Source organism: Choloepus didactylus, chromosome 2, assembly GCF_015220235.1.
Source record: "Choloepus didactylus isolate mChoDid1 chromosome 2, mChoDid1.pri, whole genome shotgun sequence".
Lineage (NCBI taxonomy): Eukaryota > Metazoa > Chordata > Mammalia > Pilosa > Megalonychidae > Choloepus > Choloepus didactylus.
This window is the reverse complement of record NC_051308.1, coordinates 109,968,389-109,988,344: the sequence shown is the minus strand read 5'-3', so window position 1 is coordinate 109,988,344 and position 19,956 is coordinate 109,968,389. Positions and strand designations below refer to the sequence as shown.

Sequence of the window (19,956 nt, the reverse complement as noted above, 5' to 3'; positions counted from 1 at the left end):
CCGCCAATGTAATCAACACTTTTACAACACATGGTAGATAAATTTTTTGGCCATTCTCATAGGATACCAAAATAATGTAAAATGAATCTATATTCAAGTTATGTATGTAAAAATCAACTGTAGACTCAGGATGTCAATTTAAAATAACATGAAGTTTAGTTAAACTGTTTTGATACTTTTATACTTTCAGAGAAAAACATGCTAGTGGAGTAATCACAGAGTCAGAGAATGCTATTACTTCTTTGACAAAATATGTAATTATAAGGAAAGAATAAATAATAAACCAGTTAAGACCGCTACAAAAGAGAAAAAAATATTCAAAGCTCTTAGGAGAATTTTAATTGTCTGCAAATCCTCACTTTTCATTCATTTCCTACCCGGAGATATGTCACATCTGTCACTATGGAAACTGATCTTCTCTGAAGACAACCTAAATGCAAAGCCAATTGTCCATTTTCAATCCTTATCTAACTGATCTCTGTAATATTTGATACTCTTGATTACAGGCTCCTTTAAGTACTCTGCTCATCCTTTATTATCACTCTCATGGCTTAAAAAATCATTTATCTAAATCTTGCTCTAGGCTACATACAAAGTATTTATTTATTTTTATTATCAACATTGATATTAAATAATTATGATATAATACTGAACCATAATATAATATATTGAATTAATACAATGATGTTTATTAATATTAACATTATTTATTAAGTATTTACATTCAAAGTCTTCATTATTTTTAATTGTGATAACATATGTATAACATAAAGCCATTTTTAAGCATACAATTCAGTGGCATTAATTACATTAACAATGTTGTGCTACAATCACGACCAAAACTTTTTCATCACCCAAAGCAGCAACTCTGTACCCATTAAGCTATAACTTCTTATTCTCTACCATAGTCCCTGGTTACCTCAAATCTACTTTCTGTCTCTATGAATTTGATTATTCCAGATATATCACATAAATGGAATCATACAATATTTGTCCTTTTGTGTCTACTTATTTCACCTAGCATAACGTTTCAAGGTTCATCCATGTTCAGACTCATACTTTTTTTCCTTTTTTAGTGCAATTTTATTGAGATATGATCACATAACATACAATCATTCAAAGTGTACAGTCAGTTGTTCACAGCGTCATCATATAGTTATGCTTTCATCACCACAAACTTCGAACATTTTCATTACTCCAAAAAATAAAATAATCAAAATAAAAAAGAACATCCAAAACATCCATTTCCCCTCCTCCCCCCATTGTTCATTTACTTTTTTTTTAAATTAAATTCAGTTTGAGATCTATTCACACACCATACAATCATCTATGGTGTACAATCAACTGTTCACAGTACTGTCACATGGTCATGCCTTCATCACCCCAATCTATTCTTGACCACTTTCCTTACACCAGAAAGAATCAGAGTAAGAATAAGATCCTGGCATCGTGGGACTGAGAACATCTTCTTGACCAAAAGGGGGGATACGAAATAAAGCTTCAGTGGCTGAAATTTAACTTTTCCTTTGTAGTTAGCCAACACCTTTCCAGTTCATAGAGAGGGAGGTGATTCTTAGACGCAATTACAAATAGGTTTAGCCTCTCCTTTGCAGTAACAAGCTTCATAAGGGCAAGCCCCAAGATAGAGGGCTTGGCCTACTGAACTGGTAGTTCCTAATGCTTGCAAGAATATCAGGAATTCCCCAGGTGAAGTTTAATATTTCCACATTTTCCCCCAGTCCCTCAAGAGGGCTTTGCAAATACTTTTTATTCTCTCCCCAAATTACTCTGGGAAGTATAGGGGCTTCACACTAACCTATGCAACCATCCCGATATCACTCTCTATTCAGGGTTCCATGTAGTTATGGTATTTGAGTAAACTAACCAAACAAGTTAACTTATACAGTGTGCTAGAGAAAATGCAGATTTTGCACCAAATAAACATCTCTTCCTTTGGTCCCACACAGAAGCCAAAGTTTTAAAACACAGTCAATATCATCCTCTGCCCTTTATTCTGACCTACCCCAGTATCAACCAAGTCAATTTCATTCATGGCTACAGTCGAAGTCTGATCTCCTTTACAGCCTCTTTAACAGCTACTTCAAGCTGCCAAACTCTCGCTCTGAGTCCCAGGTGCCAGACAGTCACCCAAAGCTCCAGGGACCAACCAGATCACAAACAGCTCAGCTTCTCAAAATTTAGAAATAACCACTACAACTCATGAAAAGATATGACTGCTGTTAAGAACTTATGATCTATGAACCTTTACAATAAGCTTTCCCCTGATAACCCATGTTCCCAGATTCAATTCTCAGAGTTTGCACATTATTGTTAGTTCATATTAGTGAGGCATTATAATGCTTGACTTTTCATTTCTGGCTTATTTCACTCAACATACTATTTGTGCCACCACAAACACCAGTGTGCAAATGTCTACTCATGTCCCCGCTCTCAGTACCTCAAATTATACACCCAGTAACAGGGTTGCAGGACCATAGGGCAACCCCACACTTAGCTTCCTGTGGAACTACCACACTGCCCTCCAGCTGGGCTGTACCATTCTACTTCCCTACCAACAGTGAATAGGTACATCCCTCTCTCCACATTTTCTCCAGAACCTGTATTTTACACAGTTTTATTTTAAATGGTTTATATTTTTAAACAGTTTTATTCACATACCATACAATCCATCTTAAGTAAACAATGAATGGTATAATCACATAGTTATGCATTTATCATCAAAATCTATAAGAGGACATTTCCATTTCTACTGCAAAGAAAGAGGAAGAGGAGGAAAAATGAATAAAAAAATAAAAGAAAAATATTAAAATAAAATACAATGAAAAGGTCATACAACAACACCAACAATAAGAATCCCATAGCGGTCCATATATCCCCTCTTATAGACATATAGTTTTGGTATATTGCTTTTGTTACAATTAATGGAAGCATATCACAATGTTACTGCTAACTATAGACTAGTTTGCATGGATTGTACTTTTTCCTCTATACCATCCAATTTTCAACACCTTGCAATGTTGACATTCATTTGCTCTCCCTCATGAAAAAAGATTCTTATATTATAACATTTAATCACCATTACTGACCACTCTAGGTTTCACTAAGTTATACAGTCCCAGTCTATCCTTCTTTCTAGTGTCATCCATGCCCCCAGCCTTCCAAATCTCTCTCTCCTGTCTTTTACTATCTGCCTGTAGTGCTCCCTTTAGCATTTCTTGTAGAGCAGGTATTGTCTTCACAACTCTCTCAGTGTCTGTTTGTCTGAAAATATTTTAAACTCTCCCTGAATTCTGAAGGAGTTTTGCCAGATATAGAATTTTTGGTTAGCAGATTTTCTCTTTCAGTATTTTAAATATATCATACCATTGTCTTCCCGCCTCCATGGTTTCCACATAGAAATACGCACATAGTTCTATCAAGCTTCCTTTGTATGTGATGGATCAATTTTCTGTTGCTGCTTTCAGAATTTTCTCGTCTGACATTTGATAATATGATTATTAAGTGTCTTAGAGTAGATCTATTCAGATCTATTCTGTTTGGGGTGCACTGTGCTTCTTGGATCTGTAATTTTATGTCTTTCACAACAGATGGAAAATTTTCAGTGATTATTTCCTCCATTATTCCTTCTGCCTCTTATCCCTTCACTTCTCCTTCTGTGACACCCATAACACGTATACTTGTGCACTTCAGGTTGTCATTCTGTTCTCTGAGACCCTGCTCATATTTTTCCATTCTTTTCCCTATATGTTCTTTTGTGTTTAGGATTTCAGATGTACTGTCCTCTAGTTCATGAATCCTTTCTTCCGCCTCTTCAAATTTGCTGTTTGACTTTCCTGTGAGGCCTCCAGACTCTGTGCTGTTCCTATCCTACCCAGCAGGTGGCGCTTGTCAGCCCACAGTCCTCCACTGGTGTAAAGAGGTATGGTGTGATGCCTTTAATTCTCAGCAGACCCAGTCCCTGCTCCGGACCAAGGTGGTCAAAAGTTAGGCTTAAGCTTTTTCTGCTCCCTTTCCTTTTCTTAGGAAAGATATGCCCTTTATGGAATTATCTCCTTCAGCTGAATTCTTTTGTCTCTGACTATCTTAACTCCATCCTTGCCTGGGTCAGCAATGACAACTGAAAATGCCTGAGGCTTTCTCTAATGAGCTACGTAGAATGAGAAAAAAAAAAAAAAAAGAAAAAAAGAAAGAAATCCCCTTCTCAAAGCCAGTCCCCAGCTCCCCAGTTTCTCCAGTCTAGAGCTGTAGTTGGTACCTGGTTCTATGGGCCCCTTTTCTTGGAACACAGCAGTTTTCCAGTATTCCGAGCTCAGCCATCTCCAAAAGCCCGTTTTTATTTATTTATTATTACTTTCTTTTTCCATCACCCCCGACTCCTCTCTGCTGGCGGGGACCTCAGGTTTCCTTTCCTGCTTGCTCTGGGTTTATTTGTGCTTGTAGCTTGTATTCATTAGTCCAAATTTGTTAGTTAAAACTGCAACTGGAGCTTGGTTGAGTTACCTTCCCTTGCTGCCAGCAGAGACTTCTTATTCCCACAGGGGTGTGTTCCAACTCAGTCGGCAGTGCCAGTGGGAGAGGGGCACCACCTCTGCAGTTTTGAGGGCTTTACTTACAGTTCTACACTGTGGTCTCGGTCCTTTCACCCATTCCAGACTGGTGTACAATGTGTGTCCAGCCACGGATGTCCCCAAATAGTTGTTCCAAACTATTTACTAGTTGTTCCTATGTACTAGATTGTTGCAAAGGATTAACTAAATTCCACAAATCCCTACACTGCCATCGTGCCCCTCCTCCACAATATTTTCTTAAACATAATTTTATTGAGATATATTCACACACCATACAATCCATCCAAAGTATACAATCAATGGTTCACAGTATCATTACTTATTTATGTATTCATCACCATGATCACTTTTAGAACATTGGCAGTACCCCAGAAGAAGAAATAAAAAGAAAAAAGAAGACCTCCCAAACATCCCATACCCCTTTCCCCTCCCTGATTGTACACCAGCATTGCATTCTACCCAATTTTGCTGGGACAATTTTCAAACTGATCTACCAGATCTACTTTCTCTAATGCATTTTTCACATTGCTATCAAATCATGAAACAAATTACTTTTCTGCTTAAAACTCTCAGCAATTTCCCATTTTTTGTAAGATAAATGTCAAACTTCGTGGAATGTTACATAAACAAGAGCCTTTATGATCTGTTCCTTTCCTATATTTCTAGCCTCACCCCTTGGAACCTTGCGTATCAGACTATCTACAGTTATCTAAGCACACTCTTATGGCTCCATGCCTATGAAAAGTTCATTTCTTGTAAGAAATAGTCTTCACCTCTTATTCTTTGTGTGCTAAACACAATTCTCCTTCCCAGCCCCTTTTAAGTGAATCTCTCACTCATATGCTCTCAAAAACAGTTTGTGAATATCTCAGTTATAAGAGCTATCAATAATTATTCGTATACATATCCGTGTTCTCCAACGAACTGTGAAGTTGAAGGAAGAAATTATATCTCATTCATGGTTTTATTCTTTGTACCTGGCACACAAGAGTACAAAATAACTGCTGAATGAACACCTACCAATATAAGGTATTAGTTGAGAGCAGAAATCAAATGCATAAAGTTTTACTCAAATAAGTTTTGACCTTCAAAATGATCAAAATGCAAATATCTGATGCTTGATGTAGTATTTTCTTTAATTAAAGGTCTATTTTCTGAGTATTCTGTTAAAAACAATAGCTAGACCTATTTTCACAAATACCTTTAAAAAGCCCAGTAAATTCATATTAGAAAATCAAGTCATATCTCCATCCAGAGGAACTTGATGAGGATGGAGATACTCCAAGATGCATAGCAATTAGAAGAATTTGGACTGCAGGGAGGTCTCAGTGTTTTTGCATGTTATTTTTAAAAGAAAATATAGACAAGTTATTTTTAAAGCAGATATGCTTGCTTCATGTTCCACTTCCCTGCATTCTCTCCCATGCCATAAGGATTTTGAAATAGTAAAGTTTATGCTCATACTTTTCACCCCAACTCCTGTAATCACCTTCCTGGGTGATTTTACTGTATGTATAGATGACACATTCAATAACCTTTCCTCTTCTTTACCTCAATTGCACCACTCTTTATAAGTTCTTCATCCTCCTCACAATCCTTAAACAAGGGACCTCAAACTCAAATGTTCTCTGGATCCAGGCATGCTGCTTAAATAACTGAAGTGGGTCTGATGTAACAGATAACAGGAAACCATTAGGACTGTTCCAAATGAAGAATGCCAGCCCAAACTAAACGGTAGCCACCAATACTCAGCCTCTGCCATCACTGCCATGTAGGAAATGTGAATTCATTGTTGCAGATGTTCTGATTTTTAAAAAGAGAACCATAATTCTAAATTTTTATGTGAAATCTCCAAAGGGTCACATATAAACCAAAGGCTAACATATTTCAACTTCTATGATCCAAGGCTCTCTTCTTTTTCCATTCTATATTCTCTCCCTAGGGAAGTTTCGTCACTCTCACGGCTTTAAATATATATTGACAATTCATAATTTGTTTTCATTAATCTGTTTTATTATAGCATGTATTTTTCTATGGTGAAACAGCTAATATACAACCAGTAAATAGAAGAATGGTACCAGGATAATCTGGAAGTTATGTTGGTTCATACATAATAAATTAATGTGTTGCAGCACCAAGTTAGCAGCTGAACAAGGAGTACATTAACACAAACTAATTATAACAAACCACAGAGCAAAGCAGTTCTGTTCAGAATGCCGACTAATTTCACTATCTTCCTCTTGGCCCCATCTGGCCATAGGCTTTCCTGCAAGTGCTTATAGTAAGGTTTTCTCCAATCTTTGTGCAAAAGAATCAAACACAAGACAATAAACCAGAAACAGTTCTCTCTGGCATCACTGCCTTTATTTACCAGTGTTTTCTGTTTGTGTCCACAATTGAGAAGCTTCAATCCTTCCTTACACCTGCTTCTATAAAGCTACCTTCACCTCTTCCTAAAAAGGAAACTATAATATTTATTTATTAAGCAAGCTAACATGACTTTTTAACTGCTGCTGGTATTTTCTGGAATTTTTATTCTTACTCATGGTGCTGTGATTACAAAGTTAGGATTTGAGAGTCTGCTCCTAGTTCTATCTTTCCCTTCCCCCAAGCCCTTTTATTTTTAGTGAACAAGATTGCCAAAATTTTTAAAAACCTCATAATGAAATGTTCTTATCTTTAATCCAAACTTCTCTACTGAGCTCCAGAGCTAATGTTCAACTGTGAAGTCAACATCTCCACTTGAATGTTCTACAGACATCTCAAACTTTCAATATATTAAAAGTAAACTTGTGCTCTCCCTAAATCTGCTCCACCTCCAGTCTTCTCTGTTTCAGTGCATGGCACCGCCAATCTCTCAAATGTTCATATAGAGGATTCTACCACCACTCTAGTCTAAACCCCATCATCTCATTTGGACAACTGCAATAGCCTATTAACTAGTTTCCCTACATCAATTTTTGCCTTCTCCAATATAGTGTTCACACAGGAGCCAGAATGATCTTTAAAAAAATGCAAATCTAAAAACAATACTCCCCTACCTATAAGGTAGTGCTCTTAGTATAAAATCTAAAATCCTTAACATATGGCCTGGCCTCTTTCTTTCACCTCATTTCTCACCATTCTCTCTTCTGTACTCCCTCACCTACCACAATAAATCTTTTTTCAGTTTCTTTTATACCTAAACTTTTTCCTAGTTTAGGATTTGCAACTTGCTCTTCACTCATCCCCAGCTTCAGAAGCTGGTGGCTTCTCATCTTTCAAGTTTCAACTTATCATCCTCAGGCCATTCCTAATGGCTATATCTAAATAGATTTCCAGTGACTAGAACAGTGCTGAATGTGTAATTCAATGAATGTTTGCTAAATACATGAATAAATGAATGAATAAAACTCTATTTACCCAACTAACTGCTGTTCATTCTTCAGGTCCAAGTTTAGAGTCACTTTATCAGGGAGGCCTTCTCTGAGTTAGGCACCCCCACCTCATGCTCTCACAGAACCCTGTACTCTCTCCCCTCTTTCTTTTTAGAGCCCTTAGCACAATTTTAAAGCTTAATTTTTTTTATTCATATCCTTCTCCTCTACTATAAATTCTATGAAAATAATGAACCTGTGAGCTATGTTTCCTATTATACAAGGGTCCACAAAGCAGTATGCCTAGCATATATCAGAAACTCATTAACTATTACTGATTAAATATTTTTCAAAAATTTGTTGAATGAACTAAATTAAAGCTTAGGATTTGTTTTGTTCTTTTTTTTGTATTTCCCTCCCTCTTTATTACACTGTTAAAAACTAAAGAACACATTTGTTTTACACTTTGGATGATTGTATGGCATGTGAATATATTTCAATTAAAAAAAAACTAAAGGAAACCCACCTTCTCCATTAAGATAGCTTTTATTTTTCAAAACTTCAGGATAATGAAAATTAGGAATTAAAACCCCTTGTCTTTGAGGAGTTTATCTCCTCAAAGTTTTTCATTCTTTAGGCGAATAATATTAACTAACACTGAATGCTTACTAAGCTCAAATCAAAGTGCTAAGCAGCATAATCTCCTTTACTCCTCATAATAACCCTCCTATTTCCACAATATAGGAGGGCATACTTGAGGCTTGGAATTTGCTTGGAGAATCTGATGAAACATATGGATTCTCTCTAGAAAAATGCATGCAAGTATACATACACATAATTTTATTTACAACATCAGCAGGTTCATGCACTTCCTAGAGTTTATAAACCCCTTAGGGTTGAGATCCCTGATAAAGAACACCTGACTTAGGCATATTTTCTATTTGAAAGAGCAATCTTTTTTGTTTTCTGTCTTCTTCTCAACTATTAAGACATTTTCCCTAGGCATTACAAATGTATAATCTAAATGATCTCTTTTACAAACTTTTATATCTAATTGAAGCAGCTTTTATGAAGATAAAATGTACTGGAGATTAATGAACTACTTCAATATTTGAGATGGAAGAATGAAGTTCAGTCAAAAATAAAGCCATGTTCATCAAAGTTAACAGTTTAGATAAAACCAGAACTTTTATTTAAAACTATCTTGCTGTGTAACATTGTTACGCTGCATAAATAAAATCAGAAATACGATTAGCAAAGATAAGATCATGGCAAACATCTTTAGGTCATACTATTTTCTGTATGTCTAAAACTGATGAAGACAATAATTTTTTAATTAACCAGGTTATTTGATCATTCTGGACTATGAACTAATGACTATATTTTAATTTAATCACATTTTTAGTATATAAATAGCTGCTTTCACTTTTTTTTTTGTATTGAGTTGGGTATGCATTAGCACTGGGGATGGGAATGAACAGAGGGGGAAATCAGCACTTTGGAATATCCTGCAGCTTGGACCAGGAATTCCCAAACTAAATTAATTACTTTTACATTTTTTGAATAATAACCAGTAGAAACTGTCAAAGAATACAACTTGGGGTGTTTAGTGGAAAAAAAAAAAAAAAAAAAAAAAGCTTACTAACAGCAGAGTATGGCAACATAATGAGAAAGCCAATTTCTCAAAAGAGGATTTGTTTTGGCAGCATCTAAGTAAAACCCATAAATTTATAAATCTATGAAAAGGAATTTCATAAAGGCATAGATACAGTATAAGAGTATTCTGCAAAATGAAGTCCTTCTTAACATTCAGGTAAATTTTCAATGAATGGGTATTTTTCAATGCTTGGATCTTTACTACGAGACATATTTGGTTAACAATGTATTCTTTCTGCAACAGAAGTATTTATACTTACTGGATTAGTATATATTAAAAATCCTATGTAGCTACTAATGATGAGCCATCTCTCACTATAGAAATTGTGCCATGGCCTTTTGCAGAAACCATTTTTCCTGGTTTTAGAAAGTTATGTGTTTTTAGTTGTTTGTTTTGACAATTATACTGCTTCTCAAAACAATAAATTAATGCAAAGACATATTTTAATTCTTACATTTAAAGAAAATGAGAACTCTGAAGATAAGAATTTGAAATAATTTTCAAAACCAAAAAATAAATGTTAAAAATTCATCTACATATATCAGGCAACCAGCAGGCAAAATAATCTATTTCTTAATCACAAATAGGCAACAAAGTAACCCTCTTACCTGTCAGTGTCTGTACTGCCCTTTCGCTGGAAGGCAGTGGCTCCTTTCTGTGAGGCCGATTTAGCGAAGTGTCCTGCGCAGAGAAGAGTCCAGGGCTGTCAGTTAATTTCTTCCGGCCACTGGAGTTAGGGTTTGAAACTCTGCAGCTGCCTATTGCACTTGTGAAAAGGTTTGTATGTTCATCATTGCTGGCCAGCTCAGAGCTGGGAGTGAATCCTCCAAGAGATAAACTTGGAGAATTTTCTGAACAGTCAATCTGTAAAGGTGTCTGCAATCCCAGAGCCAATGAACTAGATTCTGAAGGCTCTCGGTGGACCCACTGTTCCTCTCTGTTTATTAAGCTTTTTGAAGGTGAGAGATGAGGGCAGGACATGTGACACCGGTGCTTTTCCTTATGTTTATATCGCTCTCCAACAGTATCCTTCCCAAATCGATAGCGCTTCAATGACTCCAGGACAGATCTGGAAGAGCCAGTGTCCATGGAAACCTGGGGTTGTTCAGAAGAACGGTGTTCTCTGTGTTTGTGACGGTGCCTGTGTTTGTGCTCAACCATCCAACCATAAGCCATCTCGGGAGGGACGCTGGGGTAGGTACTCATGGAAAGGAGGGGAGTCCTGCTGGTTGTAAGGAAGGCCTCCTGTCGAAGTAGCTTATGCTTTTTCTTATGGTATTTGGTGGGATTGAGAAGTAAATGACCAGCATGCATATAGGAAGGGGGTGGAAGTGGGGTGGTGAAAGAAGGAGATGGAGGAGGTGGATAAAGAGTTGGGGGATATCTTCCATAGTAACCTAATCCTATGGGAGCAGCTGTAAGGGGTGAAGGAGAATAAGGCATGCCATAAGAGGGATAGAATCCAGTACTAGAGAGAGGAAAACTAAGGCTGTGCATAAAAGGCATTTCAGCCATTGCCTCCCTCATCTTAGGGGGTCTCCCTCTTTTCTTTTTTAAGTCAGGTTTTCTAATGTAGTGCAAAGGGTCTAAAGGGAAAGATGGATGTGTGTAGAAACTATTAAAGTTGATTCGAAAAATAGTTGGCAGAAGATCTCGGGGGATAAAATGATGACTTCGATGAGTAATCCGGATTTCACTCAGACGACTTATTAGCTCCTCCAACTCTGCAATAAAATCTGGGTCCTGCCTATTTCGGATTTGGGGATATTTCTTTTTCCGTTTTCGTTTCTGCCTTTTCATCTTGTCATAGCTGAGGTAATCATGATTCCTGCGCTTACATTTGTGTTTGTGTTTTTCTTTAAGACTGCTTAGAACAGTGGAGGTTTCAGGGGGGATCAGAGAAACATGTTCAAAAGAATGCCTCCTCTTTTTTTGCCCACAAAATTTCTCTGCCCTGTCTGATGTGCTGTTATTATCTGTACCAATTCCACTATCACTGGGAATGGTCTCATCACTATGAGACTCACTAATTGGAGAAGGAGTAGCTTCTTTCAGAGATGTGAGTTCACTCAAGTGTGAAGGAGAATTAGGCAACAACGTAGGAGGTGATAATCGCCTCCTCCCCTTTGAGGCCTTCTTCATTGCAAGAGTCTGAATCATACTGCCCTGTCTAGAGTGTAAATGCAAATATGGCACTGAACTGGGTTCAACAAAGCCTGCATCACTGCTTACAGGACTCTGACCTCCACTATTCCCAGAAGACTGAGAGCAGATAGGTGATGGAAGAATCTCAGAACTACTAGCAGCTGAAGGCAATAATGGGGGAAGGATCTGTCCTAATGCTGACCCTGCTGCCTGTTGAGCTGTTTGCTCAAGGACAGCTAGGCTGGTGGGACTACCAGAAAGAATGCCATTTAGGACAGTTTTAGGTTTTCGACCCCTCCTCTTTCCTATATAAATGGTTCCTTTCTTGCTGACATTTATCTGTTGGCCCAATTTAGAGCCAAATGTGGCAGCAAGACTTGACACTGTATTGTGGAGTTTGGATTGCACTTTCCCTTTATTACTTGATTCTACAGAGCTTGAAAGAATCTGATTCAACAGTTTCTTTCTCTTTAAAGTCTTCATTTTATTTATTTTTCGGATAATGGTTTTCATTAATTGTCCATTGTTTCTCTTGGTTATTTTTTTATCTGGTTCCATCTCAAGGTCACTCATACTACAGAGACTTGGCCTATGACTGTCATCTAGATCATCTGGATCCTGAAGTTGGTCCTCACTCTCAAAAAAATCACTGCTACTTCTATGGTTATCACTTTCAGACTCCAGCTTGCTTGGACTTTCGGTGGCAACAAATGGAGCCACTGACAGTACCGGTGGTTTCATCTTCACTGGTGACCTCATTTGCCTCTTAGGTCTGCCTCTCTTCTTGGGGAAAGGAGACACAGACAGACTTTGTTTGAAGGAAGGGATTTCAATCTCTGGCTGTAAAATCGGAGGTTCTTGTTCTTCCTTAGACTGCAAGGAAAAAACTTTAGAGGCTGGGATTTTTAGAGTCCTTTTGGGTGGACCTTCCAGTTGAGGCATCTCCTTAGATTTAGGTCTTCCTCTTTTAGGCTTATAAATGTTAGACAACAGGTCACTAGAGACACACATACTGGAAGATAGTTTGTGTGTAGCAAAAGACTTATGAGATGTTTTTTCACTATCAGTTAAGAGAGCAAGAGATGGAGCTGTGGATTTGCTCAACTTTGGCAATCGGCGTTTAAGGAAGTCATGATCTACAAATGAAGATGGTCCAAGGTTTTTCATAAACTTGGTTGACTCAGAATTACTATTTGATAGTGAACTACATGAAACATTTTTAAAAAGCTCTGATCTTTCTAACTCTAGCCCTTTTGGAGACCTGCATGTGCTTCTTGCCACTACTTTAGTCCAACGAGGTTTTCTTCCTTTCCTTTTTTTTAATTGTTTGGACTGCAAACTAGTGCTTAGGCTTTCAGCAACTTGGCAGTGTTTGTCTGATGCAGTTACTGCACCAAGTTTTAGAAAGGGCTTATTACTAAATAAACTAGTGAAATTGACAACTGAAGGGGTAATTGTATGAATACTGGATTCAGAAGTCAAACTCGGCTTTTTTCCTAGGGAAGAACTTAATCTTGGAATATCTATATGTGTAGTTTTTGAATCATTTAGCTCTTTATCAATCCCTTTACAGTCAATATTCATGTTATGACCCACAGACCTATGACCAATGTTCAAGTGGGTACTGTCAGAAGTAAATTGGTTCTTTCCAACAGATTCAGAAATCTCTTGCATTAATTCTGTGGTAGGACTTAAAAGTATTGGATTAGGACCCAACTGTGAAGAAGATTCAGAGGGACTTCTGGTTAAAGGAGTAACAGATACAGTAGGTGATGGGGAAGGGAGATTGCTTTCTCCTACTGCACTATAAGGGGATTTAGCTGTAGATGCATCAGAAGCACCTCCCATTTGAAAGTCCGGAGAAGTGCAATATACAGGAGGTTGCTTTTCATGCTTGGAGTTTTCATAGGAACCCCTTTCACTGGATGAGAAACTGTCTTGCTGAATGCATGTTCCTTCATTAAACACTTCTTTTTCCAAATTAATGATTTCTTTTCGAACTGAGAACTTTTCCAATATGCTTTCTTTACTCTGCCTTATAACATTCTTCTCGAAAGTTTTGCTGGTGGTACTGTCTTTCAGGGATTCAGGAAGTTCCTGACTATCATGACTATTGATGTTCGTACTGCAAGAAGCCTTTAGTGGTTCCTGAGTGGGGAGCAGTGCTTCAGCTTTAAGGTTTACGGCATCTTTACTGACTAATCCTACCATGGGGCAAGTTACTAGTTTCTTTCCAATGTCCTTATTAACCAATCCCATTGCAGAACTTGCCACAATCTTCTTTGAACAGTCCTTGGCCACCAGACCAACAGTAGAACCTAGTTTCTTTCCCAAGTCCTTATTAACCAGTCCAACTACAGTGCCAAGTCCTAACTTCTTGCCAGATTCCTTATTAACTAAACCTGGAACAATACCAATTCCTAGTTTCCTTCCTGAATCCTTATTCAGCAGTCCTACTGTAGTGATAGTCCCAGGTTTTTTGCTCAAGTCCTTATTAATGAATATGGCTGTAGTGCCAGTTCCCAGTTTTTTCACAGAGTCCTTACTGACCAATCCTACTGTTGCACTAAACACTGGCTTTTTCCCAGGATCTTTAGTTATCAATCCAACTGCTGTGCTGATAGCTGGTTTCTTTATTAAGTCCTTATGTATTATACCAGCTACAGAGCCAATCCCTGTTTTTCTCATCAAATCCTTGCTAACCAATCCTGCTGCAGTACCAGTTCCTAATTTCTTCGATTTTGTCTTGGAAGACTTGGAGGGAGGACAAGTAGCAATGAGCTGTGCCAACTTTTCTGTTACACTTGTTCCTCCATTAAGTAAGGCTCTGTCTTTTAAATCAGGATCCCGAACACCAACAAGAGTAGATGGTGTTGCATTGATGTAATCTGCCATTTCTGAGTGCACTGGAGAAAGCTTCTTAGACAAAGGATTTTTTTCTCCCTGTGAATGAAGATGGATGCCTTCTTCAGATTGGCATTCAATGGCTGCAACATCACCTGCTTTCTTGTACAACTTTGAAGGATCCTAAAATTTGAACAAGAAAAAGGTTTCAGAGACAGTAATCCTTATACCACTTCAGTTTAGTTTTGCAGTTCAACAAACTAATTGACCACATATCAGGTATAAGATAGGCAAAAGAGATTTTTTTAATATCTGACAAAAAATTTATCCTTGGTCTAAGAGAAGTTCACAGTCTGCTGCTATATTGGAGACTCTCAAAGTATTTGTTAATTTTCAAGCACATAAACTGATACATTACTGGATCTTTAAAAAAATCCCTGATATTTTTGACATTGTTTTAAAAGGCAAATTTATAATCTCTACTTTTATCTTACTTTCGATTGATTGACTAAATACACATTAAGCATACAAATGTACTGATTTTGAAAAGAGAAATATATTTAGCTTCAACACCCCACCTCATAGTCCTAGTTTAAAACAGTAGTTCAATATTCACTTCCATCATTCACTGACTTCCATGAGTTCACGTCAATATAGAACAATCCCTGACCTACTTCTACTCCTTTTCTTCATTCTTAATTATAGTCTTGAAGGAGCAGTCAAGTCTCTATTAATGTGTAAAGAATAGTAGATATAATAAAACACATTCAAATTTCTTAAGAAAGTTTTTTGATACAACACCTTAGAGTTGGAAGTAACTTTTAAGTCATTTACTGCATATTGTATCTAATGCAACATAACTTTACAAATGAATCCACAATTTCACACAGTAGTCTGTTTTACTTCTGTATAACAATTAAAAAGTTCTTCTGAAGCATAAAATATTTCTGCCTTGAACAAATATAAAGACATACTGTGTTTGTGAACAGAAAGACACCATAAAGATGACAATATTCCCTAAGCAAATTTATAAATTTAATGGTACTGCAGTAAAAATAACAGCAGCATTTCTTCTGGGAACTAGAAACGTTGATTGTAACGCTCACCGGAAAAAATACACAAGCAAAAATAACCAGGAAAATCTTTTAAATTAAAAGAAGAAAAGGGGAGGGATATATAACCTTACAAAATATTAAAACATATAGTAAAGCATCTCTCATTAAACAGTATAGAATTTACACATGAAAAGACAAACCAATGGAACAGTAAGAAAATTCAGAAACAGATGCAAGCACATATTGAAATTCCTACATGCAAACTGGTACAACCCACATGGAAGGGAATTTGGTGGTATTGCATTTAAATCATAACTTTTGACTCAGGAATGCCATTTTTAGACTCTACCCCAAGACACACTGGCAAAATACAAAATAATGTCTACACAAGGCTTTAAAATGTAACACAATTTATAACAGCAAAATCCTGATAACAAAAATGATTATCTACAGTGAACTGGCTGAATAAACTAAAATGTATCTGTAAAATGGAGTACTATAAAACTGCAAAAATTTTTAAGGAGATATCAGTATACTGCTATGGGATGATCTTAAGGATTTATTATAAAATGTAAAAGGGAAAGTTTAGAACCTTCTTTATAATATGCTACCTTTCGTATAAAACGATATGGATGGGGTATAAGAATACATATATATTCATTTTAAAAAATGAAATCAACCAAAAATTAATAAAAATAGTCACCTATGGTACATGTTACATGAATGAACCCTGAAGAAATCAAGTTGAGTGAAAGAAGTCACACATAAATGGACAAATAGTGTATGATTTCTCTTATAAGAAATATATAGAATAAGCAAATTCATAGATACAGAAAGCAGAATAGTGGTTACCAGGAGTAGGGGAGAAGGGAATGAGGAGTAATTGTTACATGAGTATAAGTTTTGGTTTGAGACAATGAAAATATTTTGCAAGTAGTGATCAAAGTTACACATTATTGTCATTGTACTTAATGTCAAAGAATTGTCAACATAAAATGGTTAAAATGATGTTCATGTTATGTATATTTTATTGCGATTAAAAACAGATTAAAAAGTTACCTATGAGGAAGAGACAGAGCTAGAAAATAAACTTTTCTGCATCTACTTTATTTTATGAATATTTTACATAATTAAGAAACAAAATTGTAACATAAAGCAAAAAATCTCAAATACCTAAATATGAAAAAAATTGAAACAAATACATCTATATATCAAGTTAATCACATAACTATGAAAAATAATTATCTTGAATTACTTTAAAACTCAGTATTTTAACTATACATTCTAAAGACAAAAAAATTACCCATGAAGAAATTTTAAATTGCATTCAGTGGGTAGGATATTAGTGTTCATACTGAGATAGTTAAAACAATATAGATCAAATAATAACTATGTGAATGTCATTAGGAACCAAAATTTTAAGAATATGAGAAAAAGGACATGATTATAAAAATCAAAGTTAAGTAAAAAATGTACTTTTAAGTTTGGGTTAGAAATACATGAAGTCATTAAAAAATGTGTATTTCCTAGCTCTAGCCAATGAAATTATTAAAATCAATGATAACCCAGTAACAATGAACACATCTAGTACTCAAGACTGGTCTCTAAATACCATTTCCCATTACAGAGAACCAGGGCTTCTTTTAGAAATGGCTGATTCCAAGTATTCAACAGGATATGTACAAAATGATCCTGGTGATAGGTGTGTATCTCTAATATCTCCACTCTCTACTAATCACTCCAATTTTTTGTTTGAAAATTACCATAATGAAATGCTTTTACTAAAAAAAAAAAAATAGTTACTCCGTAGAGAGGAGTAAAATCCGCATTTCTGGAACTTTCATTCACGGTCCACATCTCACTTTCTCAAATGTCACAGAATTATCCTAATTCCTCTTTATATAATGAACTCAACCACCATATTCAATCTTCTGCCCCAAGGAATGTAACTTCTTTCTGGTCATTCTGATGGACATATTTGTCTGCATTTCTCTTTACGTGTGGCACCCAAAATTCAACACTATACAATCAAATGCCTATTAGACTCAGAATAAAGGGAACTACTTCTTCTGGACTAGACCTTATAACTTTGCCCAAGAAGAAATTAGCTTTTGACAGTCTCATCATATTATGGACCTTTATAAAGATCGTAATTACTGGAAACTCTTACATTTTCTTTACTTCTTGTTAAGAAACAATGTTCCCACTCTGTATTTTACAGCTGACATTTAAAATTCAAGAATTAAAAGGTTTTCTTTTAAATATTTAAAAATATATTTGTCTAAAATTATGACACTTCAAGTTTTAAAATTACCCTTAAAAATCTGTATGAACAAACTATAACTATTTGCAATAAGATTGAGAAAGCTCACCAATGGTACTGAATGAAAGAAGCCAGAACAATAGAATGCATGCTATATGCTTTCATTTATATAAAGTTCACAAGTAGGCAAAACTAATTATGATCTTAAAAGTCAGGATGATGGTTATGAATATTATGGTGTACTGATGGGAAAGGAGACCAAAGAGGTCTCAAGGGGAGCCGGTAATGTTCTATTTCCTAATCAGAGTGTTGGTTATATGGGGTGGTTGAAACTGACAAAATCTATTGAGCTATACACGTACAACTTGTGTGTTTTTCTACATGTATTTTATACTTCAATAAAAAGCTATAAAAGTTCTGTCTGAAAGGAAAACACAAAATTAGAAATAGAAATTAACTTACTGAAGAATTTAGCTCAACCTGGTTTTTTCACCTTTGCCAAAGATAAATAGTATTCTCTCAGATATGTTAAAATCAGCCTAAAACAGAGTTAATCTTCCACAATAAATGTCCTATTCCTTAAAAAAGAAAAAATATATTTCCTTCCTAAATCTGACATTAGATAAAAAGAGACAATGTTAAGATTTTGAAAAGTATACTTGGTACTAGTAATTACTTACTGTCTTATATTTGTAAGAAACTTAGAAATTACTAATACTAGTAACAGGTACCAGATAATGACAGCATGCTATCTATTAGGCACTGAAAAAGTTGTACAAAACAGACCATTAGGCATATAATTTTTTTTCCAAATGAAAATAGCTTTATTCAAAATATAAAAATTATTAAAGTAAAGCTCTTTTTAAAAATTAGAAACAAAGTATCATTAAACTATCATTCATGGATAAACATTGTTAATATTCTTTTCAGATATTTCATTACATACCCACAAAATATGGGACCAAAACGCTTGCTGTTTTATAGCCTACTTCTTTTAAACAATATACAGAAAACATCTTTCCATGCAAATACATCAAGAATGAGACCATCAATTTAACAGTTTTCATAATGGTCCACAATTCATAATTTCAAACTATTGGTTGTTATTTAAATAGTTTGTTTTTAATGTATAAATAATGTAATGGTGATCACCCATTTATATAAATCTTTACTAACCCATTATTTCATTTAGATAAATCACTAAAGTTAGAACTGCAAGGCCAATGGGTGTAACATTAGTGACACATGCTGAACAGCAACACTCAAGAAAGACTGTATTTCCATTCCTATCATTAGTGTATAAAATTTCACAACCTATATAGAATTTTTTGCATTTCTATTTGCATTTATTATCTGCATTTTATATGTCTTGTTGCATGATTTTGCTGGCCTGGTGTGAAAGAGTGTTTGAGCATTTCGCCCATCTTATTTATTAAATTGTGAAGTCCATCATTTTATTTCTGATTTAGAAGAGCTCTTAATACAATAAATATTAAAAATTAGTACAACCCAAGGAAAATGTTCAAAAATAGATTGGGGTGATGAATGCACAACTATATGATGGTACTGTGAACAACTGATTGTACACTTGGATAATTGTATGGTATGTGAATATATCTCAATAAAATTGAATAAAAAAAAATTAGTACAACCATCCCGTTCTCTTTTGGTTACTATTAACATGTAATATCTTCGAGTCTAAAGTGAGTCTCTTGTTAGCATGTGGTTCAATCACGTTTTTTCCTATTCTGTTCACATCTTCCTTTTAATAGGCAAGCTTAATCCATTTACATTTAAAGGGATTACTGACAATGAAGGAGTTACTCCTGCAATTTTGCTTTTTTTTTTCTGTCTTATATGTTTGCTATTCCTTACTTCCTCCAATACAGTCTTTTCCCTATTCATTTACTTTTCTGCATATCTTTTAGTTATTTTCTTAGTCATTACCTTGGAGATTAGTGTTAAACTATATATATAACAATCCAGTTTGAATTGGTGTCAACTTAGCTACAATAGCATACATTAACTCTCTCCTATATAACTCTGC

At 35.5% G+C, this 19,956-nt stretch overlaps 1 protein-coding gene across 6 annotated transcripts in view; it reads right to left on the bottom strand.

Annotated features, from left to right (window-relative positions):
• The window catches only part of ASH1L (ASH1 like histone lysine methyltransferase), a 337,510-nt gene that overhangs the window by 208,880 nt on the left and 108,674 nt on the right, over positions 1-19,956 (bottom strand). For all 6 annotated transcript variants that reach the window (XM_037825772.1, XM_037825775.1, XM_037825773.1 and 3 more), the window contains one exon: positions 10,211-14,774. In XM_037825772.1, coding sequence (XP_037681700.1) covers positions 10,211-14,774 — 4,564 coding nt within the window. The remainder of the gene's footprint in view (positions 1-10,210; positions 14,775-19,956) is intronic.